We start from the raw sequence: 20,120 nt of genomic DNA on the forward strand, positions 1-20,120 counted from the left end.
GAGCGGACCTGTATTAAATCAAGTACTCATTAAGGGCTTCAATATTCCAGCAACTTGGTCTTTCATGGACAATACAGGAAACTCAACCAGCAACTTTTCTTTCCTCTCATTAGAACTCTATAAATTGCAGCACTGTTTCTCCATGAGAGGGAGAAAAAGAGACAGCGAGAGAGAAGAATGAATGAATGAACGAATGAATGAATGTCATATTTTTGTGACTGAAAAAGTTTCTAACTGTCAAAACAAGAAACTGGCTTGGTTATAGTAAGAGGCACATACAATGGCAAGGAAAAGTTTTTTGTCACCCCAAAAATGGTAGCACTGGCCAACTCCTTGAATGAAAATCAACTATACAGAAAGGGAATGTCAGAAGAGCTAAGAACGGTGTAAAGGAAGTTACCTGGCTGTCACAGATTAATACTAGAGATCTAGCAATGGTGAGCAGCTCAGAGAGAGAGGGAGGACATGAGGGCATGAGAACAGAAGTAACACAGGGAAAAGTTAGCTGAACTAGACTACACAGCAGGTGGGGAAGCAGAGTGAGATGAGAATTTAAATTTGCTACAAAAACCTCCACCCACCATTTATATGAAATGTCCAGAATCAGCTAATCTACACAGATAGAAAGTAGCCTGAGTAGGGCTGGAGGTGAGAGGTTAAATGAGGTGTGACTTCTAACGACCATAGGTTTTCTTTCTGGGGTGATGAAAATGTTCTGAAATCAGATTGTGGTAATGGTTGTATAACTTTGAATATAACGAAAACCATTCAATGGCTTAAAAGGGTGAATACTATAGTACGTGAATTATATCTCAATAAAGTAATTAACAAAACAAAATCCCAGCAAAGAGCCTAATCCACGTAAAAACTGAGGGAAGACGCTGCCTTCCTTATGCTGAGGGGCCCCACACAAAGCCACGGAGAGGGCGACACCAGGCTGCCCACAAACCAGACCGGGGAATCTCACAGACCTTCTGGGGCCACCTCCACAATACAGACTGGGTGAACCTGCAACTTGGATTTTCAAACTGCACTGGGAAAGGGATTGCATGTCACTGAAGAAAAACAGAAACTCACATGCCATTCCAGTCCGTTTAATTACATATTAATATGGGAGCAAAAGGGAAGGAGCTGAATGGTTCGGTAGAGCACAGATGTTAAACAGCAGCATGGTCTTAGAGCAGAGGAGGACCTGAACAACCCTCCAGTGGTCCCACACATCTGTTATCTGAAGGGCACCAAGCTGGAGACCTGAGACAGACAGATGCCCGGGCCCGCCTGCAGAAACTTAAGTGCAGTCTGTTCGGGATGAGACGTGAAAACAAGGGCTCTTAAATTCCCTGGATGATGCCACTACGCATCTGGGACCAGAAACTACTAAACTAATCAGAATGCTTCATTTTAGAGAGGAAAGAGATGTGCAAAGAGCTCAATTCAACGTTGCTCAAGTCAGGCAGCTGAGCAGCCTGAGTCAGGACTACAATCCGTGTCTCCTGACCCTCGCATCAGGACAAGCACGCCTACTATGTAAGTGTGGGGGGAATAATAAGGGGGAGCCACTCTCAGAAAATCCTGGCCTCAAAACTGGTCCAATCCCATTATGAGAAACTAAAGAACAAATGCCTGGAAATACGTAGGGACGTGAGTGACCTTGAGATTGGTCTGGGGAGACTTCGAGATATGCCTGGATTTCACTGCCCTGCTGCGTCCGGATGGAACCCAACCTCCAACAAATGCAACTCATTGGTGAGGAGGGCAGATTCTTGTAACTCCACAGGCGAGATACGATCCGGAAAATTTTTTACCAGATGAGCCCAGTGTTATAAAAGAAACGCCAAGGAATGTAAAAGCCGATGCTTCATTCTGTCGGCTGTGCACAGAGCCAGTGCTGTCTGCAAAGAAGAGGGCGGGCCCTGACAGACCGACCTTCACAGAGCGTGCTAAACCCTCTTAAGAAGAGCCTGGTGTATGAATGCTCTGGCTGACGTGCATTGAGCCATTACATTACCGAGCAGTGTGCTGCTTACCTATAATTCCACTGTCCTTGCTCTCCAGGGTGGAACTAGGGCTGCTAATGGTTTCACAGGGACTTTTGTTGGCTGCCGTCTTGCTGACACAGCTATTCAAGGTTGAGCAGGGGCTATCGGTGCTAGGAGATGCGGTGCTGCTTGTTAGTGTGGAGCAAGGACTGATGCCTTGGCTCAGAGCTGTGCACTGTAAGACGAACGGAAGGAGGTAAGTTAGCAGGGCTCACACAGGACGCTTCTACACATGCTTTTGCTTTTGAGGCTAAAACAATCACAAGAAAAACAGGAAAGTGGAAAACGGTTTTTAAAATCTCGGGAGCTTACTATCTATACGGTCTCCGAAAGTTTAAGGAAAACATCCTTGTTCTGCTGATTTTTATTTTTATTTTTTATGGCAAGGGCACTCTCAGAAATAACTGAGTGGGAACGCACGGTGGAAAACAGAAATAGCAAACAGGCCGACTTCCTCTCATTTCAAGTCTGCAGAAGACAAATGGGTCCTCTGACCTCTGTACGGAAAATCTGGGAACTCTGTTTTTGTAATGTTTCACGGGCGCCGCAACCCGATTCAATTCCTGGAGATTTACGGGCTCGGGGGCAGGGGAAGAGAGACTGGTGGTCAGTGCGATCTCATCCGAGGCATGACGCCCATGCAGAGACCCTGGCAGGGGGAGCAGCTCCGGCCTCTCATTGCTATTCAGCGGACACATCTCCGCTCAGAAGTGGCAGGCTGCCATGCCCCAGGATGGGGAGTGCTCACTGGTAGATGAACCATTTGGTTTCATCTCATTTTGTCTCTGCCTCATCTCCTATAAATCTTTTCCTCACCCCGCTGACCCTCCAAAATCTCAAGTGCTAAAAAAAAAAAAAAAAGCACAGGAAAGCATATACCAAAGCAGCCACATGAGAAGAATGGGGCTATAAAGATAAAAGGAGCATCATTACTGAGGAATTCTCCCAGCCACTTCAATTCATTTAGCCACTCTGCTCCAGGTGGTGACTGTGGAAGGTTAATGTGGACATTTTCTTAAGTTCTGCACCCTCCTGCATCTCCCCCTCCCCCTCTCCCGCCCGCCCCCTGCAAAAAACCCACAAGAAGTTGCAATACATTTCAATACATAACAGCCCAAACTCATATGACTGAACAGTGACTTCCCCCCTCCAGGTGGGAGAAGATGGCTGTCCCTTCATTCATCCTCTGGGGAAGTATGGGATGCAGTGGGCTCCTCGGGCATTACCATGGTTTCATTTTTTTCTTCAATGGTTATGTGTGTGGCACTTGGGATCCCTTCTCCCAGTAAAAATCCCAGCCTTGTCAACAGTTCTTGAGCTGCCGGCGAACAGCTCGGTTCATTATCGGCCTTTGCTTCTGGAACAAAGAAAGAAAACAATGAAGATGCCCTCTGGGGAGTTTCAGTATCACATCTGGGGAGCTGGCACCACAGCTGCCTGTCTGGTGCTCTTGTGTATTTTTATAAAATGCACGAAGTTTGACACTGTTGCCTGTCCTCTGGCAATACATGCTCATTAAGAGGCTGTGACACGTTAGGAAAAAAGGGAAAAGAGAAACTCCAAGGGCAAAGGGTGAAATACTTGACCTGAATCAGAAGAACCCAGTGTTATTATCTGAAAGCTATTCCTAGCTCCATGTCATGTGAAAAACGGGTACGTCAGACACCAAAAGCAGAAAAAGGCCTTCATCTTCCTCTTTAAGAGCAAGACTGAAATAAAGTAACACACAACAGGCATGCTGGCAAGGTGGGGGCAGGACCACTTCGGTGGAAACAAAGGTTTTTAAATCCCAGTGAAATGTGTCCCAAGAGACAGGATCCAATAATACACCTTGCTTTCCATCCAAATGTAGAAAAATCGGGCTGTGTTCTCAACATACTCCATATTAAAGCTAGAAGCACCTTTACCTGAATGTCGCAGGGTATGCTCGGAAAACTTTCCTTTCTTATCTGATCTAAGGCTGGCCTTCTTGGTTTTTGCACTTAAGAAATTTTTATCGTTGGATTTGATATAAATGCTGAGCTGTAGGTTAAGCTTGTATCCAAAAGCCTAATTACTTAATTATGGTTGACAAAATGATAGTCACATTATTCTCACACCTCTTTTACATTTTAAAATCAGCATCCATCAGGGAATGAAATAATGTAGAAAGCAAACTGCTTACTGAAGTTAGAGCTTAAGAACAATATGCAACTTGTAACAGTCTCTCATCTTAATGTTTTGTTCATTCTGCTAAATTGTCTAGAGCTGTACATTCATGAACCAATTTTCCCTAGATGTGGAAATCTGCAGATAAGAGATAATAGGTCTTAGAAAAATACAATAAGGGAAGAAGAACAAAATAGCAACGTTACCTTTGAGTTGTAATATCGGCACCAAAGTTCAATGCTGACTGCCTTTTGTTAGGAATCTCGAAAATCATAATAAGCAGAGCTGAGAGCTCCACCTGTATTACCCTCACTCACATGAAGGAGAAGCACCCCACCCCCTGCGTACCCTCAAAGGCTTTCAATGCTTGGGGTGGGAAGAAGAGCTGTTTACCAACGTGGATGTTTTTTACTAGTAGTTGCTCTAGTAAACTAGGGGTAAAATAACCCAGGCTTCATTGCCTAGGCTAAGAGAGCCCCGGATCATTTGAGTCAAACTCATAACATGAAGGGGAAGTGGGCCCAAGCCAACAGGGTTAAGGAAGCCACCCGAGGGGCAGTCAGCCACACCCTCAGCCACTCTAGAGAGGCCCTTCCCACCAGACATCTCAACCACATTTTGATTCTCAAGGTACACAGGCATCTGGGTGAGAAGGCAGGAACCAAACCAAATGGGCACAACCCAGGCACACCCAAGGGCTGAACCACTTCAGAACAGGATCAGTCCCACCCTCATTGCCTAGGGCTCAGGCAGGGCGGCTGCTTTATCTTAGGTGGCAGCTGGACCAGAGGAAAAAAACAGGATGCCCATGAAAAGAAGAAGAAGTGGGTCAAGGGGCAGAACTCAGCAGTTTCTCTGCTCCACGCCCCCCTTTCCTTTCGAAACAATCTCTATATTGCTACCCAACTGTGACTGTGCCCCAGAATGTCTAGCTTCTAGTTCAACCTGAAACACTCCGGGGAAAGAGCCAGAAACTACTCCCAGTTGGCAACTGCTGTGGAAGCAGGGAGAGCAGCTGCACAGGCTTGGCCGCCACAAAATTCACCCTGAAGATAAAGAGCCTACGGCTCACTTGAGGCTCGCTCCAAGACCCTGCACCCTGTGTAGGTCCTGCAGGGAACAGGGGTGCCCCTGGCCCAGTCACTGCTGCCTCCACATAGCATCTGCAGATACACGGCCCAGACTATCAAAGACAAGTAGTCATCCAAACCTCCCCCTTACAAACTGGGGAGCAGTGGCAATTCCAGGCTTACTGCCTGGATTGACAAGACACCCAAATGCACGATTAACTTGTTCTCGAAACTGTTCAACCTGGACTTTGCTTCTATTCAAGTTCTAAAACCTACTGAGGTTTGAAATGAGTGATCAGACATTATCTCAGTTTTTGCATTCATTAAGAAACTTAGATTATTTTTTCTTCTGAAAGCTTCCCAACTATCCTTTCAAATTACTCTCTCTTCTACAATGTCAACCCAATGACCTCCCCCACACCTTGGAAGTCCCCTTCAGTCTGAATTCCTTAATCCACATCAAGCCGTCTGCATCTTTCCTTCCCTAACACACAGAGCCTTCTCTCACTGAACTTTTTGTTCTGGAAGAAGGACACCTGGGTAAAGTGTGACAATGACAATTTGGAAGAGATGAGTTGCTTGGGAACTCACTCTGATGTACTTGACTGTGAAATGGAAAAGCATTTCTACCTCCATAGTTGACCACCAAATCCTGAGATCTGAACAGCCAGGGAGGATTTTCTTTAAGCGAATTCTTACTTCCAAATGACCCTCCAAACCAAAATCCACTGGGATACTCTATAAAGTTTCTTTTCATCTGTGCAGTTAATATTAAATCACTGATCAATAATGGCTGTAATGTACCCAATACCAGTGGGATTAAGGGATGAGAGAAAGACCTCATCTCTTAACAATGCTTTACATCTCACAGATTTAAATATCCAAAGAATTTACAATGGCTGTATTTGGAGTTGAGAATAATTTGCTTTACTCCTTAGGAATCCATTAGGCAAGTGGAGAGTGATATTACTCCCAATGCTTTCAAAGAATCCTCACATATTATATCACTGTGGAATATCATGTGGAGAAGGGCAAAGGGAATTTCTTGGATCACTTCCTGTCTGCCTCTTTTTAGCTATTCACACCTGTTGGACTGTGTCCGGGGCAGGGACATTCAGGTGTGTAGTCCATAAACTGACTGGCTCCCCAGTTACTGCCATTATAACTCCAAACCTATTTGTGCCCTTGATAGCCATTCCCTCGCCCTCCCCCCCAGTCTCAGAGAAAAGGTCTTTTCCACATTAAAGCTATTCTGGACCCTTTACAGTGTTAACCTCTTTAATTTCCTCACCAGGGAAGTAGCCAAAACCTACTTCTTATATGTTGGTAAGGCTCAAAAAAATGTGAGCAACACCTTTTAAACCAAACATCTTTGAGATAAGATGCTATATCGAAGTTGGTCATTTGTCTTACCAATTTTAACACCAAGAGGCCCCCTTTTTTTACTAATATAATTTTCAGGTTCCATGAACTCACATCTATATTTAATGTGCCTACATTTCTCTTACCTAAAAAAACAGTTCTGTTTATATTTTTTCTGTCTTATATAACTATTTCTGAACTCACCATTCCCTCAGAAGAACAAATTCCCTCCTTTTTTCTGATTATCAAACTGTTCCAACTTGGCCCACACTTACTGCATTCATTTCCCATCTTCTTAAAGCCAGACTGTCAGAACCGTGAAGACCCCTGGAGATTACCAAGATCATCCCATCAAGAGAAGCCTCCTCTCCACTCTCATCCTCCTCAAATTCTACTGAGCTCTGGGCATTACAGACAATGTCCAGCCACTTACTAGCTGCAGGACCTTCAATATCAGCTTCCAAGGCAGAATTTCTGAATCAAGTCTGATAAATGAAACATGGTCTTGATTGATGTTAAATCCCTTCCTCTGCTTCTACCTATCTATGACCTGCTCCTTGCCCAACATCTGGTCTTCCGTGCCCTTTACTTACCAGCATTTGCCTGTTCTTTCTAGCTGTTCCTTCTCCTAAGCCATCAACCATGCCCCCCTCCTTGGATCTCCCAAAACAGGATTTATAGAGGAGTATCCACCCATGAACCTGCACTGGTTCTGTTGGTTTCTAGACTATAATTAAAAAAAACATAGTTAACATACAAGTTACTACTAAGCTTTTTATCTCATCTACCCCCTATTGAATTATCACCAAATCTTAACATTCTTCTTTCAAAATGTATCCTGAATTAGACTTTTTCTCTTCATTCACCCTGCCTCTTATTTCTAAAGTCCTCAGCTCCTCCGGTCTACATAAAAAACATTTTGGTGTCAGTGCTCATTCTTAAAAATTGAGGACTCCAAAGAGCTTTGGCTTATTTGGATTAGATATACATTGATGTTTCACACATTAGAAATAAAAATAATAATAATTTAAGCCCAGCCGGCATGGCTCAGTGGTTGAGCGTCAACCTGTGAACCAGGAGGTCAAGGTTCGATTCCCAGTCAGGGCACATGCCTGGGTTTCGGGCTTAATCCACAATGGGGGGCATTCAGGAAACAGCCTATCAATGATTCCCTCTCATTAATGATGTTTCTATCTCTCTGCCTCTCTGAAATCAATAAAAATATATTTAAAGAATGATAATAATAATTTTAAAATTCATGTTAATGAATTTTAAGTTAATAAACATTACTACAACTTAAAAATAACTATTTTTCATTTTAAAAGTTAATTAAAAAGGGTATTATTTTACATTTGTGCAAATCTTTTTAATGTCTCATTTAATAGAAGACAGCTGGATTTCAGTGTCTGCTTCTACATCCAATCTACTATGATATATTCTTTTAGTTGAAATATGTGAATAATTGTGGCCTCAGACAGATATGTACTTGGGAAAGGGAGAAACCTTTTTAGTTAATTATACATATTCTTTGATATCTCATCAAAACTTGACAAGTAGCTATTTCTTAAATGTTAGTTCCAATGTTGATTCGGAATCCATATCAATGAACTTTTTGTACTCTGTTACAGTAAAATCCAACAGTCTGTTTTATGCTTCAAATGAATTTTTACCCATGCAAACTTTTGTAACATCATGCTTTGGGTCATTTCAAAAATACTGGTTTTGTAGATCTGTTTTTATAAATGTTGATGCATTTTATTACACAATACCAAAATCACATTCATCAATATCACCACAGACCTCAATTAAAAAGTCATAGTAAATAAACTGAGAGACAAAAACCACATAATCATATCAATCAATGCAGAAAAAGCATTTGACAAAATCCAACACCCTTTCTTGATGAAAACTCTCAGCTAAGTGGGAATAGAGGGATCATACCTCAACATAATAAAAGCCTTATATGACAAACCTACAAGCCAACATCATACTCAATGGGCAAAAACTAAATTCATTTTCCTTAAGAAGAGGGACAAGACAGGGATGCCCACTTTCACCACTCCTATTCGACATAGTACTGGAAGTGCTAGCCATAGCAATCAGACAAGAAGAAGAAACAAAAGGCATTCAAATTGGAAAAAAAGAAGTAAAACTGTCATTATTCGCAGATGACATGATACTGCACATAGAAAACCCCAAAGACTGCATCAAAAAACTGCTAGACTTAATAAATGAACTCAGCAATGTAGCAGGATACACAAATTAACACCCATAAATCTATGGCTTTTTTTATAGACCAATAATGAACTCACAAAAAAAGAAACTAAAAAAAAAAAAAAAAATTCCGTTTACCATTGCACCAAAAAAATTAAGATACCTAGGAATAAACTTAACTAAGGAGGTAAAAGACCTATACTCTGAAAACTACAGGACATTGAAAAAAGAGAGGAAGACATAAACATATGGAAGAACATACTGTGTTCATGGATTGGTAGAATCATCATCATTAAAATGTCCATACTACCCAATGCAATTTACAGATTCAATGCAATCCCCATTAAAATACCAATGGCATATTTCACAGACCTAGAACAAACTCTCCAAAAATTCATCTGGAATAATAATAATAAAAAAGACCCCGAATAGCCACAGCAATCCTGAGAAAGAAGACCAAAGTTGGAGGGAATCACAATACCAGATATCAAGCTGTATTACAAAGCCACAGTCTCAAAACTGCCTGGTACTGGCACAAGGACAGAAATATAGACCATGGAACAGAACAGAGAACTCAGAAATAGATCCAAGCCATTATGCTCAATTAATATTTGACAAAGGAGGCAAGAGCATACAGTGGAGTCAAGACAGTCTCTTCAATAAATGATGCTGCGAAATTTGGTCAGATACATGCAAAAAAAAATGAAACTACATCACCAACTTACACTATACACAAAAACAAACTCAAAATAGCTAAAGGACTTAAATGTAAGATGGGAAAACCATAAAAATCCTAAAAGACTCCATAGGCAGCAAAATATCAGACATGTCGTAACAGTATCTTTACTGATACCACTCCTAGGGCAAAGGAAACTAAGGAGAAAATAAACAAATGGGACTACATCAAAATAAAAAACTTCTGCAGAGCAAAAGAAACCATCAACAAAACAACAAGAAAGCCCACTGCATGGGAGAACATATTTGCCAATGCTATTTCAGATAAGGGTTTAATCTCCAAAATTTACAGAGAACTCATACAAATTAACAAAAGGAAGAAAAACAATCCAATCAAAAAATGGGCAAAGGACCTAAATAGACACTTTTCGAAAGAGGACATACAGAAGAAGGCCAAGAGACATACGAAAACCTGCTCAAAGTCACTAATCATCTGAGAGATGCAAATCAAAACAATGAGGTACCTTCTCACACCTGTCAGAATGGCTATCATCAACAATCAACAAACGACAAGTGCTGGTGAGGATGTGGAGAAAAAGGAACCCTCATGCACTGCTGGTGGGAATGCAGACTGGTGCAGCCACTGTGGAAAACAGTATGGCGTTTCCTCAAAAAATTAAAAATGGAACTTCCATTTGACCCAGTGATCCCATTTCTAGGAATATATCCCAAGAAACCAGAAACACCAATCAGAAAGGATGTATGCACCTGTATGTTCATAGCAGCACAATTCACAATAGCTAAGATTTGGAAACAACCTAAGTGCCAATCAGCAGATGAGTGGATTAGAAAACTGTGGTACATCTACTCAATGCAATACTATGCTGCTGTAAAAAAGAAGGAACTCTTACCATTTGCAATAGCATGGATGGAACTGGAGAACATTATGCTAAGCGAAATAAGCCAATCAGAGAAAGATAAATATCACCTGAATTCACTCATATGTGGGATATAATGATCAACATAAACTGATGAACAAAAATAGACCCAGAGACAAGGGGCAGGGGAGGGGATGGAGGTTATAGATCAACCAAAGGACTTGTATGCATGCATATTAGCATAACCAATGGACACAGACACTGGGGCAGTGGGGGCATGCCCTTAGGGGTTGGAGTGGCGGGGTGGGGGTGGTCAATCGGGGGGGAAAAAGGAGACAGATGTAATACTTTAAACAATAAAAAAAGGAAGAAAACAATGTAATTAGCTGTCTAAGGATGGATGACTAAATAAATTGTGGCACATATACAGGGGTAGGCAAAAGTAGGTTTGCAATTGTGAGTATGCAAAACAGTTTATTCTTGTATTATTATTTATTTTTGTATTGTTTATTTGTACTTTTGTCTTATTATTTTCATTATTGCATACTCTTATGATTTAGTTAATGATGGGTGATAATTTAACCTAATTTTGCCCATCCCTGTATATAATGTAATAGTATATGGCCATAAAAAAGAAGGAAGGCCTGCCATCTGTGACAACATGAATGGAACTAGAGGAGATTCTGCTAAGCGAAATAAGTCAGATACATGAAGATAAAACTGCATTATCTCTTATGTGGAATCTGAAAAATGTCAAACACATAGAAGCAGAGCAGTGGTTACAAGGGGCAGGGAAGAGGAATCAGGTGAGAGATGTTGGTTAAAGTGTAAAAAGTTATGCAGGATGAGTAAGTCTAGAGATCCAATGTATAGCGTAGTGACTATCCTATCTAATAAAGAGGGAATATGCTAATTGACCATCATGCCCTCACAAGATGGCAGTGCCCACAGCCAATAAAGAGGGAATATGCTAATTGACTGCCACACCCTCACAAGATGGCAGCATCCATAGCCACAAGATGGCAGCTCCCAGTCCCCTCAGCCCTGCCTCATCCAGCCTCAGTCCCACAGTCCCCTCACCCTGCCTCATCCAGTCTCAGTCCCCCAGTCACCTCAGCCCCACAGGGGAAGGCAGCTGGGGGCGATCAGGCTGGCAGGGGACCAATTAGATGTCAATCAGAGCAGCAGGGGAGCAGTTAGGGGCTATCAAGCTGTCAGGCAGAGTGGTTAGGGGCAATCAGGCAGGCAGGGAGGTGAGTGGTTAGGAGCCAGCAGTCCCGGATTGTGAGAGGGATGTCTGACTGCTGGTTTAGTCCTGATAACCGGCAGCTGGACATCCCCTGAGGGGTCCCAGATTGGAGAGGGTGCAGGCTGGGCTAAGGGACACCTCCCCCACCCCTATGCACAAATTTCGTGTACCGGGCCTCTAGTAGTTAATAATAATGTATTGACTCATGAAAATTTGTTAATGGAGTAGATTTCAGCTGATCTCCATACAATAAAAAATGGTAACTGTGTCAGAATATATGATAATTTGACTATAGTAATCATTTCACTATGTATATGTATATAAAATAACCATTCTGTAGACCTTATATACAATTTTTATTAAAAATAAACTTGTTTTAAAAAAAGTCTTAGGAAGCCATCAATCTCAATGTGACAGATGCAAACTCCCCAAAATCTAATTTTCACTTGAAAGTTCAAATTTTACCATTGCCAACTAATCCTGTCGTGTGTGTGTGTGTGTGTGTGTGTGTGTGTGTGTGTGTGTTTTATTAAAGCAATACTAGAGGCCCAGTGCACAAAATTTGTGCAAAGGGGGTTGGGGGGTAGGTGTCCCTCAGCCTGGCCTGCACCCTCTCCAATCTGGGACCCTTCAGGGGTTGTCCAACTGCCGGTTTAGGCCTGATCCTGCAGGCAGGGATCAGGCCTAACTGGCAGTTGGACATCCCTCTCACAATCCAGGACTGCTGGCTCCTAACCACTTGCCTGCCTGCCTGCCTGCCTGATCGCCCCTAACCACTTCTGCATGCCTGCTTGATCGCCCCCTAACCACTCCCCTGCCAGCCTGATTGCCCCCAACTGCCCTCACCTGCCAGCCTGATTGCCCCCAACTGCCCTCACCTGCCAGCCTGATTGCCCCCTAACTGCTCCCCCACGCTGGCCTGATCACCCCTAACAGCTTGCTCCCCTGCCGGCCTGATCGCCCCTAACTGCCTCTGCCTCGGAAGTACAGAAGATGTCTGGTTGATCCAGTCTAACTAGCATATTACCCTTTTATTAGTATCGATATTCATTTGGTGCCTTTTAGAGAAAATGGCTGTGAAATACCAAATTCCGAATAAGCATGGTTTGTTGGTCATTCTTTCAAATAAAACTGATGGTCCATTTAAAGAAAAAAAAAAGACTGTTCAGCTTGCAATGCATACAGTCACACCAGTGCTTTTCCGGGGGACAACCAGCCTCTTCCTGCAAGCAGCAGAAGTGCTTTCTGCAGACCTCATTTCATCCGCACAGAATATTAAAAAGATGAGTACTCAAGGGTCAAGATTTAATAACATTCATTATTTTTAGTCTTTCATCAAGACATTCTTCAGTGAATTATTTTTGATGCAAGTAAGTGGTGGTGAAAAAATATCCTGTGTGACCCTAAAATAGCAGGTGCCCCTACCTTGGCATGAACTAAGGCATCAGAAGTTTTACCAATGATTCTTCACACCAGCAGTGCAAATCTCCTCGCAAGAGAAATGGGAATACCTTCTTGGTATTATTATGAAAAGAGTTTTGATCTTATGGATCCCTACAAGTAACACCCAGAAGTCCGCAGCCTACACACACTTTGAGAACCTCTGCCTTAAGTGTCCAATTGTATTAAATTCTCCCTTTTCTTAAAAATAAATGAATAAGCTGTCCCAGACAGTGTGGCACAACCTATGAATCAGGAGGTCACGGTTCTATTCGCAGTCAGGGCATATACCCGGGTTTCTGGTTCGATCCCCAGTGTGGGGGGCATGCAGGAGGCAGCCCGTCAATGATTCTCTCTCATAATTGATGTTTCTCTCTCTCCCTCTCTTTTTCACTCTGAAATCAATAAAAATATATTTAAAAAAATGAATAAGCCATACTCTCACACACTCCTCACCCTAATAAATGACCTCTCATCTTCCCTTACCTTCTCAACTCCTTGGGATAAAAACAGGGGTCATTCCCCACCAATTCCACTTCCTTATCACCTACCTACAACTCAAACTCATTCGCCTTCATAACTCTCCTCAAACATCCCTATTAAGCACAGTAATTGGTTTTCAGAACAGCCCACCTCCTCTTTTGTTATTCCTATATATTTTGACCTTACAAATACTGTCCTGCAAGGGGCAAGTGGCAGCCACCATAAAAGACACACAGAGAGAAAATCCATGGTTCCAGGATATGTGTGGTCTCACGGGGTCTTCTTTCTCCTGCCCCTTTGATGGTGTTCCTCAGTCCTCTTCTCTCAATGACCTTGTCCTTGGTCTATCTGATATCCTCTAAACAAATGGCTGCCCAGGTGACATCCTGAGCTCTTTCTTGAGCACCAGTTTGGTTTTCCAACTGTTCATTGGACACTTTTACCTAATGCTCCACCAGCACCTCAAACTCAACAGGCCTGGAACTGAACTCAAACTAAAATGGATGGTTTCCTCTCCTCCATTGCTCTAAATGTACTCTCAAAGCCTGGAAGTGGGCAGGGGTGAGCTAGAAGAGGTCAATGGGAGGACAAGGGGGACATATGTAATACTTTCAACAATAAAGATTTAAAATAAGTAAATAAAAAGCCTGGAAGTCATCATCTTTGTCTCTAACAGCTCCTGGCCCTCGAAATTTCTCATGAATCTTCCTATTCATCACCTCTTCTTCCCTGATCCTGTTCTAATTTGAGATCTTATTTTCTCACTTTACAGTCTTTCTCTGATCCTAGTCTCCTTCCTGCCTCATTCCATCCTATGCCAGGTAAATCTTAAGGCATAGGTCCAACCAATTAAGTGTTTCCTGGTGCCTTCATGTGCACCCGATTCATCACACAGCTGGAATCAGTCAACACTGCTTCCCCCTCGCATTATAATCACTCTGTACACAGGCCTTAAATCTGCAACCAGACTCTAAGCCTCTGTGAAGAAAAGACCTATGCTTGATAACCCATCTCAAATAGCATCCAACATAGAGCTTTTCACAGCATAGGAATGTAATTAATATTTATTTAAGGAAGTAGAGAATGAATGGATATTCTACCTCTAGTCTCTTCACCACACACATACCAGGTGTGTCCCCTCTCTGTACTTTAATTTAATAAAACTTTATTTGACCATTCATCAAATAGTCCATCACCATTCTAAAAGAAGCTGAAAATTAATAGCAGGAGCTAGATTGTCCCTTGGGAAAGGAAGAAGAATAAGATCAGGAGAACACAGTTACGTTTTATTTGTTAACTTGAGGAGTGGGTAGCCAAAATGCCATTAGTCTTTACACCTTTTTCATTCTCTACATCTTTTTAAATGCCTGAAAAAATAATCAAAAACATAAGGCATCGATAATAACTTAAACATCGATCTAAAAAAAGACCCACACCTCCCAATAAGAGAGTTTGGCATTTAATGATTCTGGTGTTTTGTATGTGTCAGTTTTACTTGCTAACCAGACTGCCAGAAAAAATGTTTAATCATATTTTGAGATTGATCTTCACCAAGCAATGACTCATAAAACTAAAACTTTCTCACCCCTCCCCATCAAAGCTTGCTCAAGTAGCTAATGACAGATTGAAGCAGACCTAAATGGATTATGGTTGCCCTTAATTTAAAGAAACACAGCTGTGAATCCTATTATAACTTAATAATCCTCTCTAACTTATCTGGTTTTTTACTTGCCCTTAAGGCAAAGGTATTATTTTGTGGGTAAATGACATTTTCCCCCTAAACAATATGTTGCTTTACTATAGAAGGCTTATTTGTGAAGAACTCATTCTGTGTGACAGAGCCATTTGATGCGAAAAGAGGGATTGTGTTTTGTTTGAGGACCTTATTAACTCACTCTTTTTTGCCAGAGTAGAAAATGCTGTCCTTCAAAAATATTTTAAAACATTGAATAAAGTAGAATGTCTTAAAAAAATAAAAAATAAAGTAGAATGTCTTTCCCTATAGATGCATCCAGATGAATTCAAACGTTTAACTGGTTCTTTGCTTGCATTAAAAATGTTCATCTGTCCATATAACCACTTCCCAGGTGGCTAAAATATGCAACTTATATGTAACTGTAGTTACTTATAAACTAGTAATTTCAAAGTGCTCATTGATTTTATTTTACTTTGATTTAAATTTTATACAGAGAGCCAAGAATCAAGAATATATGGAGCTACATGACCATAAAGCAAGGCAGCTAGCCTGGAGAGGGTATGGCAAACATTTAGGAAGAACATTTAGGAAGCTATTTCATGAGTCTATGTGAAATTTTGAAAGCACTTTGCTAGGAGCTATTTTCATAGAGTTTGTTAGTCTGGTGAAGACTGAGATGCTATTATTGACAGCACCTGGAAAAATGTCTTAGAGATTAAAAAAAAATGCCCAAAGGAAATATGGAAAGCATAAGCCCAAGTTTTAAACTAAAACTTAAGTAATGACATGAAACCCTAGAAGTGGATCTGTACATGCTTGGGTCAAACTCAAACTCAATTAGCTTTAATTCAGCCCAGCCTCTCCGGTAGGTTCAATGACTTGGACATAAAATGTACATGTTAATATGTCAAACTTAATTCCATTGAAATTTAAAGGATTCCATGGGAATTACAGAATACAGCATCCTTGGCTCTTTGTCAACTTGGATTCTGTTAGGCAACCACCTCCTCCTCACCTAACAGATAACTCTGCTTGGTCTTCCACCAGCACCATGACTAACCACACAACGACCATGTGCCCACAAACACGAACAACACCCTTTTCCAGACACCTAAAAAAAGAGAAAACGTACCCTGTTTTTTAATTCTATGCAAAATTTTTGGAAACTTCTTGTCCTTATTCACAGCCCAGGTATGTCATAATTTCAGATCCCCTGGAGACTGATGTCAAATCCAAGAGCTTAAGTCTTAGTAGTGAGTGCTCATGAAAACTACAGCAATATCAATCACTGCACTTGAATTCAGCTCAGCTGGCGGCCAAGCATAAGAATGCCTCCTCAGCCCAAGAAAGACAGCCAATTCCGCCTTGAGCAAGAGGAGGGAAGTTGACAATGAAAGCTATTTATAAACTCTTTTCTTTGCCCAATAAAAATCCTAAATTTCTCCCCCATTCTCACTCTAGCAGAAGTCATAAACTCTAGACAGGAACTCAACAATACTCTACATCAGGGAGGAAGAGGTTATATAATGGAGGCTAGGCCAGCCAAAATGCCAGGGACATAACCACCCAGGATTACAAAGACTTTGGGGGTGGGAATGAGGGCAAAAGGTGGCAGGCTTATTCTGAAATGGGAAGATGACTGATTCTTACTTTAGAGCAGTGGTTCTCAACCTTTTTAATGCCGCGACCCTTTAATACAGTTCCTCATGTTGTGGTGAGCCCCAACCATAAAATTATTTTCATTTGCTACTTCATAACTGTAATTTTGCTACTGTTATGAATAGTAATATAAATATCTGTGTTTTCCGATGGTCTTAGGCGACCCTGCTAGTGGTTCTCAACCCACAGGTTGCAACCCACAGGTTGAGAACCACTGTTGTAGAGCCTAAGACCATCGGAAAACACAGATATTTACATTACGATTCATAACAGTAGCAAAATTACAGTTATGAAGTAGCAACCAAAGTAATTTTATGGTTGGGGGTCACCACACATGAGGAACTGTATTAAAGGGTCGCGGCATTAGAAAGGTTGAGAACCACTGCTTTAGAGGAACAGTGTTTTATTTTTCCATTCAACACGCAGAACATAAATGAAAGAACAGATCAACACATGGACACCCTGCACATACGAATTCACAACAAAGAGTGTCCTCATGTATGTAGGATGGCCATCCTAACCAGATACCACCGTGGACTCTTCCGTCTTCATCACCGCACACCCTGTCTATCCCTCAGCACAAATCCTAGTGTGAACCCCCTACCTAAGCGTAATGACTGGGTGCCAAGCCACACACACCACCTCCTCTTCCCTGTCCCACGTGCCCAGCTCCTGGCCCCATCTCATCCACCACCCATCCCAAACTCCTCTTCCCAATTTTCATATTTTGCTAATCCCTCCTCTCTCAATTCATTTTTAGCTTTATTTTCAGCTCTGCCACCCCACTCCATGTTCCTACTCACTCCCCACCACACAAAATGTAGAAACACAGAATACACACCTGGTGGTGAGCACATAAAGGGACTGTATGCCCACATCCCACAACTCAGGAGAGCAGGGTGCCAGATATTTCTAAGTGTACTGCATGAGCTTATGCCCACATTGAGGGTAAAACAGGTTCCCTATGTAGGCCAGGGTTCCTTAACATGTTTATTTAGGAAAACAGGATGTAAATTCAAAACACAAATTAAAGACCAAAGAGTTGTCAGTTGGGCAACCCCCTACCCCAAGAAAGGAACAAAGGGGTAAATTCTTAAACTGATTTTAAAAAATAAAGAACTACTGATACATCTATGAAATGTTGTAAGTTTGTAATGCCTGTTACACATATTTCCAGATATAGGGGGAAATCAAAATATAAAATGTCTTCTTGAAAAGGTTTCAATGAGTTTGAGTTTGGGTTTTTTGGGTGTGTGTGTTGTTTTCTGCCCCACTTCTATATTCCCCTAAAGAAAAACTTTAGATGTTAAGAAATAAGCTTTCAAAAGCTACCAGATGGTTTTAAGTAAGCTAGTTATTAGAAGCTTCATGCAGCTAAAGTTTCAGCTTTCCAGTGAAAGCCTGCTGTTGAATATTCTAAAATGATGGAGTACTAAAAAACAAAACAAAGTCTTGGAAGCAGTCTCCTGGCTGCTTTTTCATATCCCCCCATGACAGAGGTCAAACTTGAGAGGAAATAAGAGTGAACCCTTAAACAATGCATATGTACCCACTCAGCTAGTCCTACACTATGCACATAATTCCAAGAATGCACATTAGTTGAACAGACCTCTGTAACTAGCTGAGGGGGGAAAAAACCCTCCCAAACACATTGAGTTTAGCAAAAGCATTCCTGCAAGAGGCACTCAAGTTTCACTCAGAAATGAAATGTCCTTATGTACAATCTCGCGGGGGGGGGGGGGGGCGGGGGCGGGGAGGATCATTGAAAACAGATTCTTACCATTCTCATTAGGCTCTGTTGGCTGGGACACGTCTCTGAACGGGATTATAACTGCATCTCCAGGCACTCGGGGGCTTTCCACATACTTGGGCTTCCTGACGGGACCTGTAGTGGGAAAAATCTGAGTGTGGCTAATTTTTTCCAGATGCAAAGCTCAGCATGTGCAATGTGTGTCCTCACCAGGACCCAAACATGCCTAAAGGAAGAGCCAGCCCTCTCCCCTCCCTTGAACGCGCGCGCGCACGTACACACACACACACACACACACACACACACAGTCATCTCAGTACAGACACGGGAATGTCCAGCCTGCCTGCCAAAGAAGAAGTGGGTAAGGTCAGTTTTGAGAATGTAAACTTGGACAGAAACCAAGCTGCTCTTCTGCGGTGAAGTCCCTACAGCTGTCCTCGGTCTGTCAAGTAAGTGATTTTGACATGTTCGAACCTGGATGGCTCGTGGCAAAGGATTTTATCTTTGGAATTTTTCTCCAACTGGGACAAAGATGATTGGGTGGCTTGGTCGCTCTGAAGTCAGGAGGCAGGGATTGCAAACAGCCAGCCTGTAATATCAACACACTACGAGCAGGCTCAGAATGCAGGCATTTTATCAGGCTGTGACGCATGGCAACTGTGTGGGGCAGAGAAGATGACTGCTTTCTTGGCAGCTGACACGGCTGCCTGCAAACAGGCGCAGCAGCCAGTCCGGAGTGTGAATCAGAGATACAAGAGAGCTTCAGAGTCAAATCTCTCACTTCTCCCCGCAACCCCAACTTATTGGGAAATCTGGAATTCTTACTAAGACTGAATGGAACCCTCTCACATTGCTAGGGCAATGCACAGCAGCCACTCTGGAAAACAGTTTGGCAGTTCCTCAAAAGGGTTAAACAAAGAGTGACCCAGCAATTCCACTTCTATGTGAATGTACATTCCCACAAAAATTGGTGCGTGAATGTTCCTAGTTGCATTATTCATAACAGCCAAATGTCCATCAACTGATGACAAGATGTTATATATCCACACTGGAATATTATTGGGCAATAAAAAGGAATGGAGCTCTGATTCAGGTGTGCCATAACATGGGTGAAACCTGAAAACATTATGCTAACTGAAAAAAAGCCAGTCACCAAAGACCACATATTATATGATTACATTCATATGAATGTCCGGAAGAGACAAATTAATAAGAGACAAAATATGAATCGTTGACAGAGGCTGGGAGATGTGCAGACTTATGGGATGATGGCTTACGGGTCTGGGACTTCTTTCTAGGGTGATAAAAATGTTCTAAAATTAGGGTGTGCTGATGGTTGCACAACCTGTGACTATGCTAGAAATTGCTGTAGTGTATACTTTAATGAGTAAATTGTATGCTATGAGAATTATATCTAAATAAATCTGCTTACCTCCAAAAAAGATTACCTATTTTGT

At 42.0% G+C, this 20,120-nt stretch overlaps 1 protein-coding gene across 12 annotated transcripts in view; it reads right to left on the reverse strand.

Moving 5' to 3' along the window:
• Positions 1-20,120, reverse strand: part of TANC1 (tetratricopeptide repeat, ankyrin repeat and coiled-coil containing 1) — a 244,458-nt gene that overhangs the window by 72,718 nt on the left and 151,620 nt on the right. For 7 of the 12 annotated variants that reach the window (XM_080669577.1, XM_080669581.1, XM_080669576.1 and 4 more), the window contains 3 exons: positions 18,694-18,798; positions 3,266-3,396; positions 2,028-2,214 (listed from right to left, as the gene is read on the reverse strand). In XM_080669577.1, coding sequence (XP_080525703.1) covers positions 2,028-2,214; positions 3,266-3,396; positions 18,694-18,798 — 423 coding nt within the window. The remainder of the gene's footprint in view (positions 1-2,027; positions 2,215-3,265; positions 3,397-18,693; positions 18,799-20,120) is intronic. The other 5 variants (XM_080669582.1, XM_080669579.1, XM_080669575.1 and 2 more) reach the window with 2 other exon arrangements.

This window comes from Plecotus auritus (genome assembly GCF_963455305.1).
Source record: "Plecotus auritus genome assembly, chromosome: 5".
Taxonomy (NCBI): domain Eukaryota; kingdom Metazoa; phylum Chordata; class Mammalia; order Chiroptera; family Vespertilionidae; genus Plecotus; species Plecotus auritus.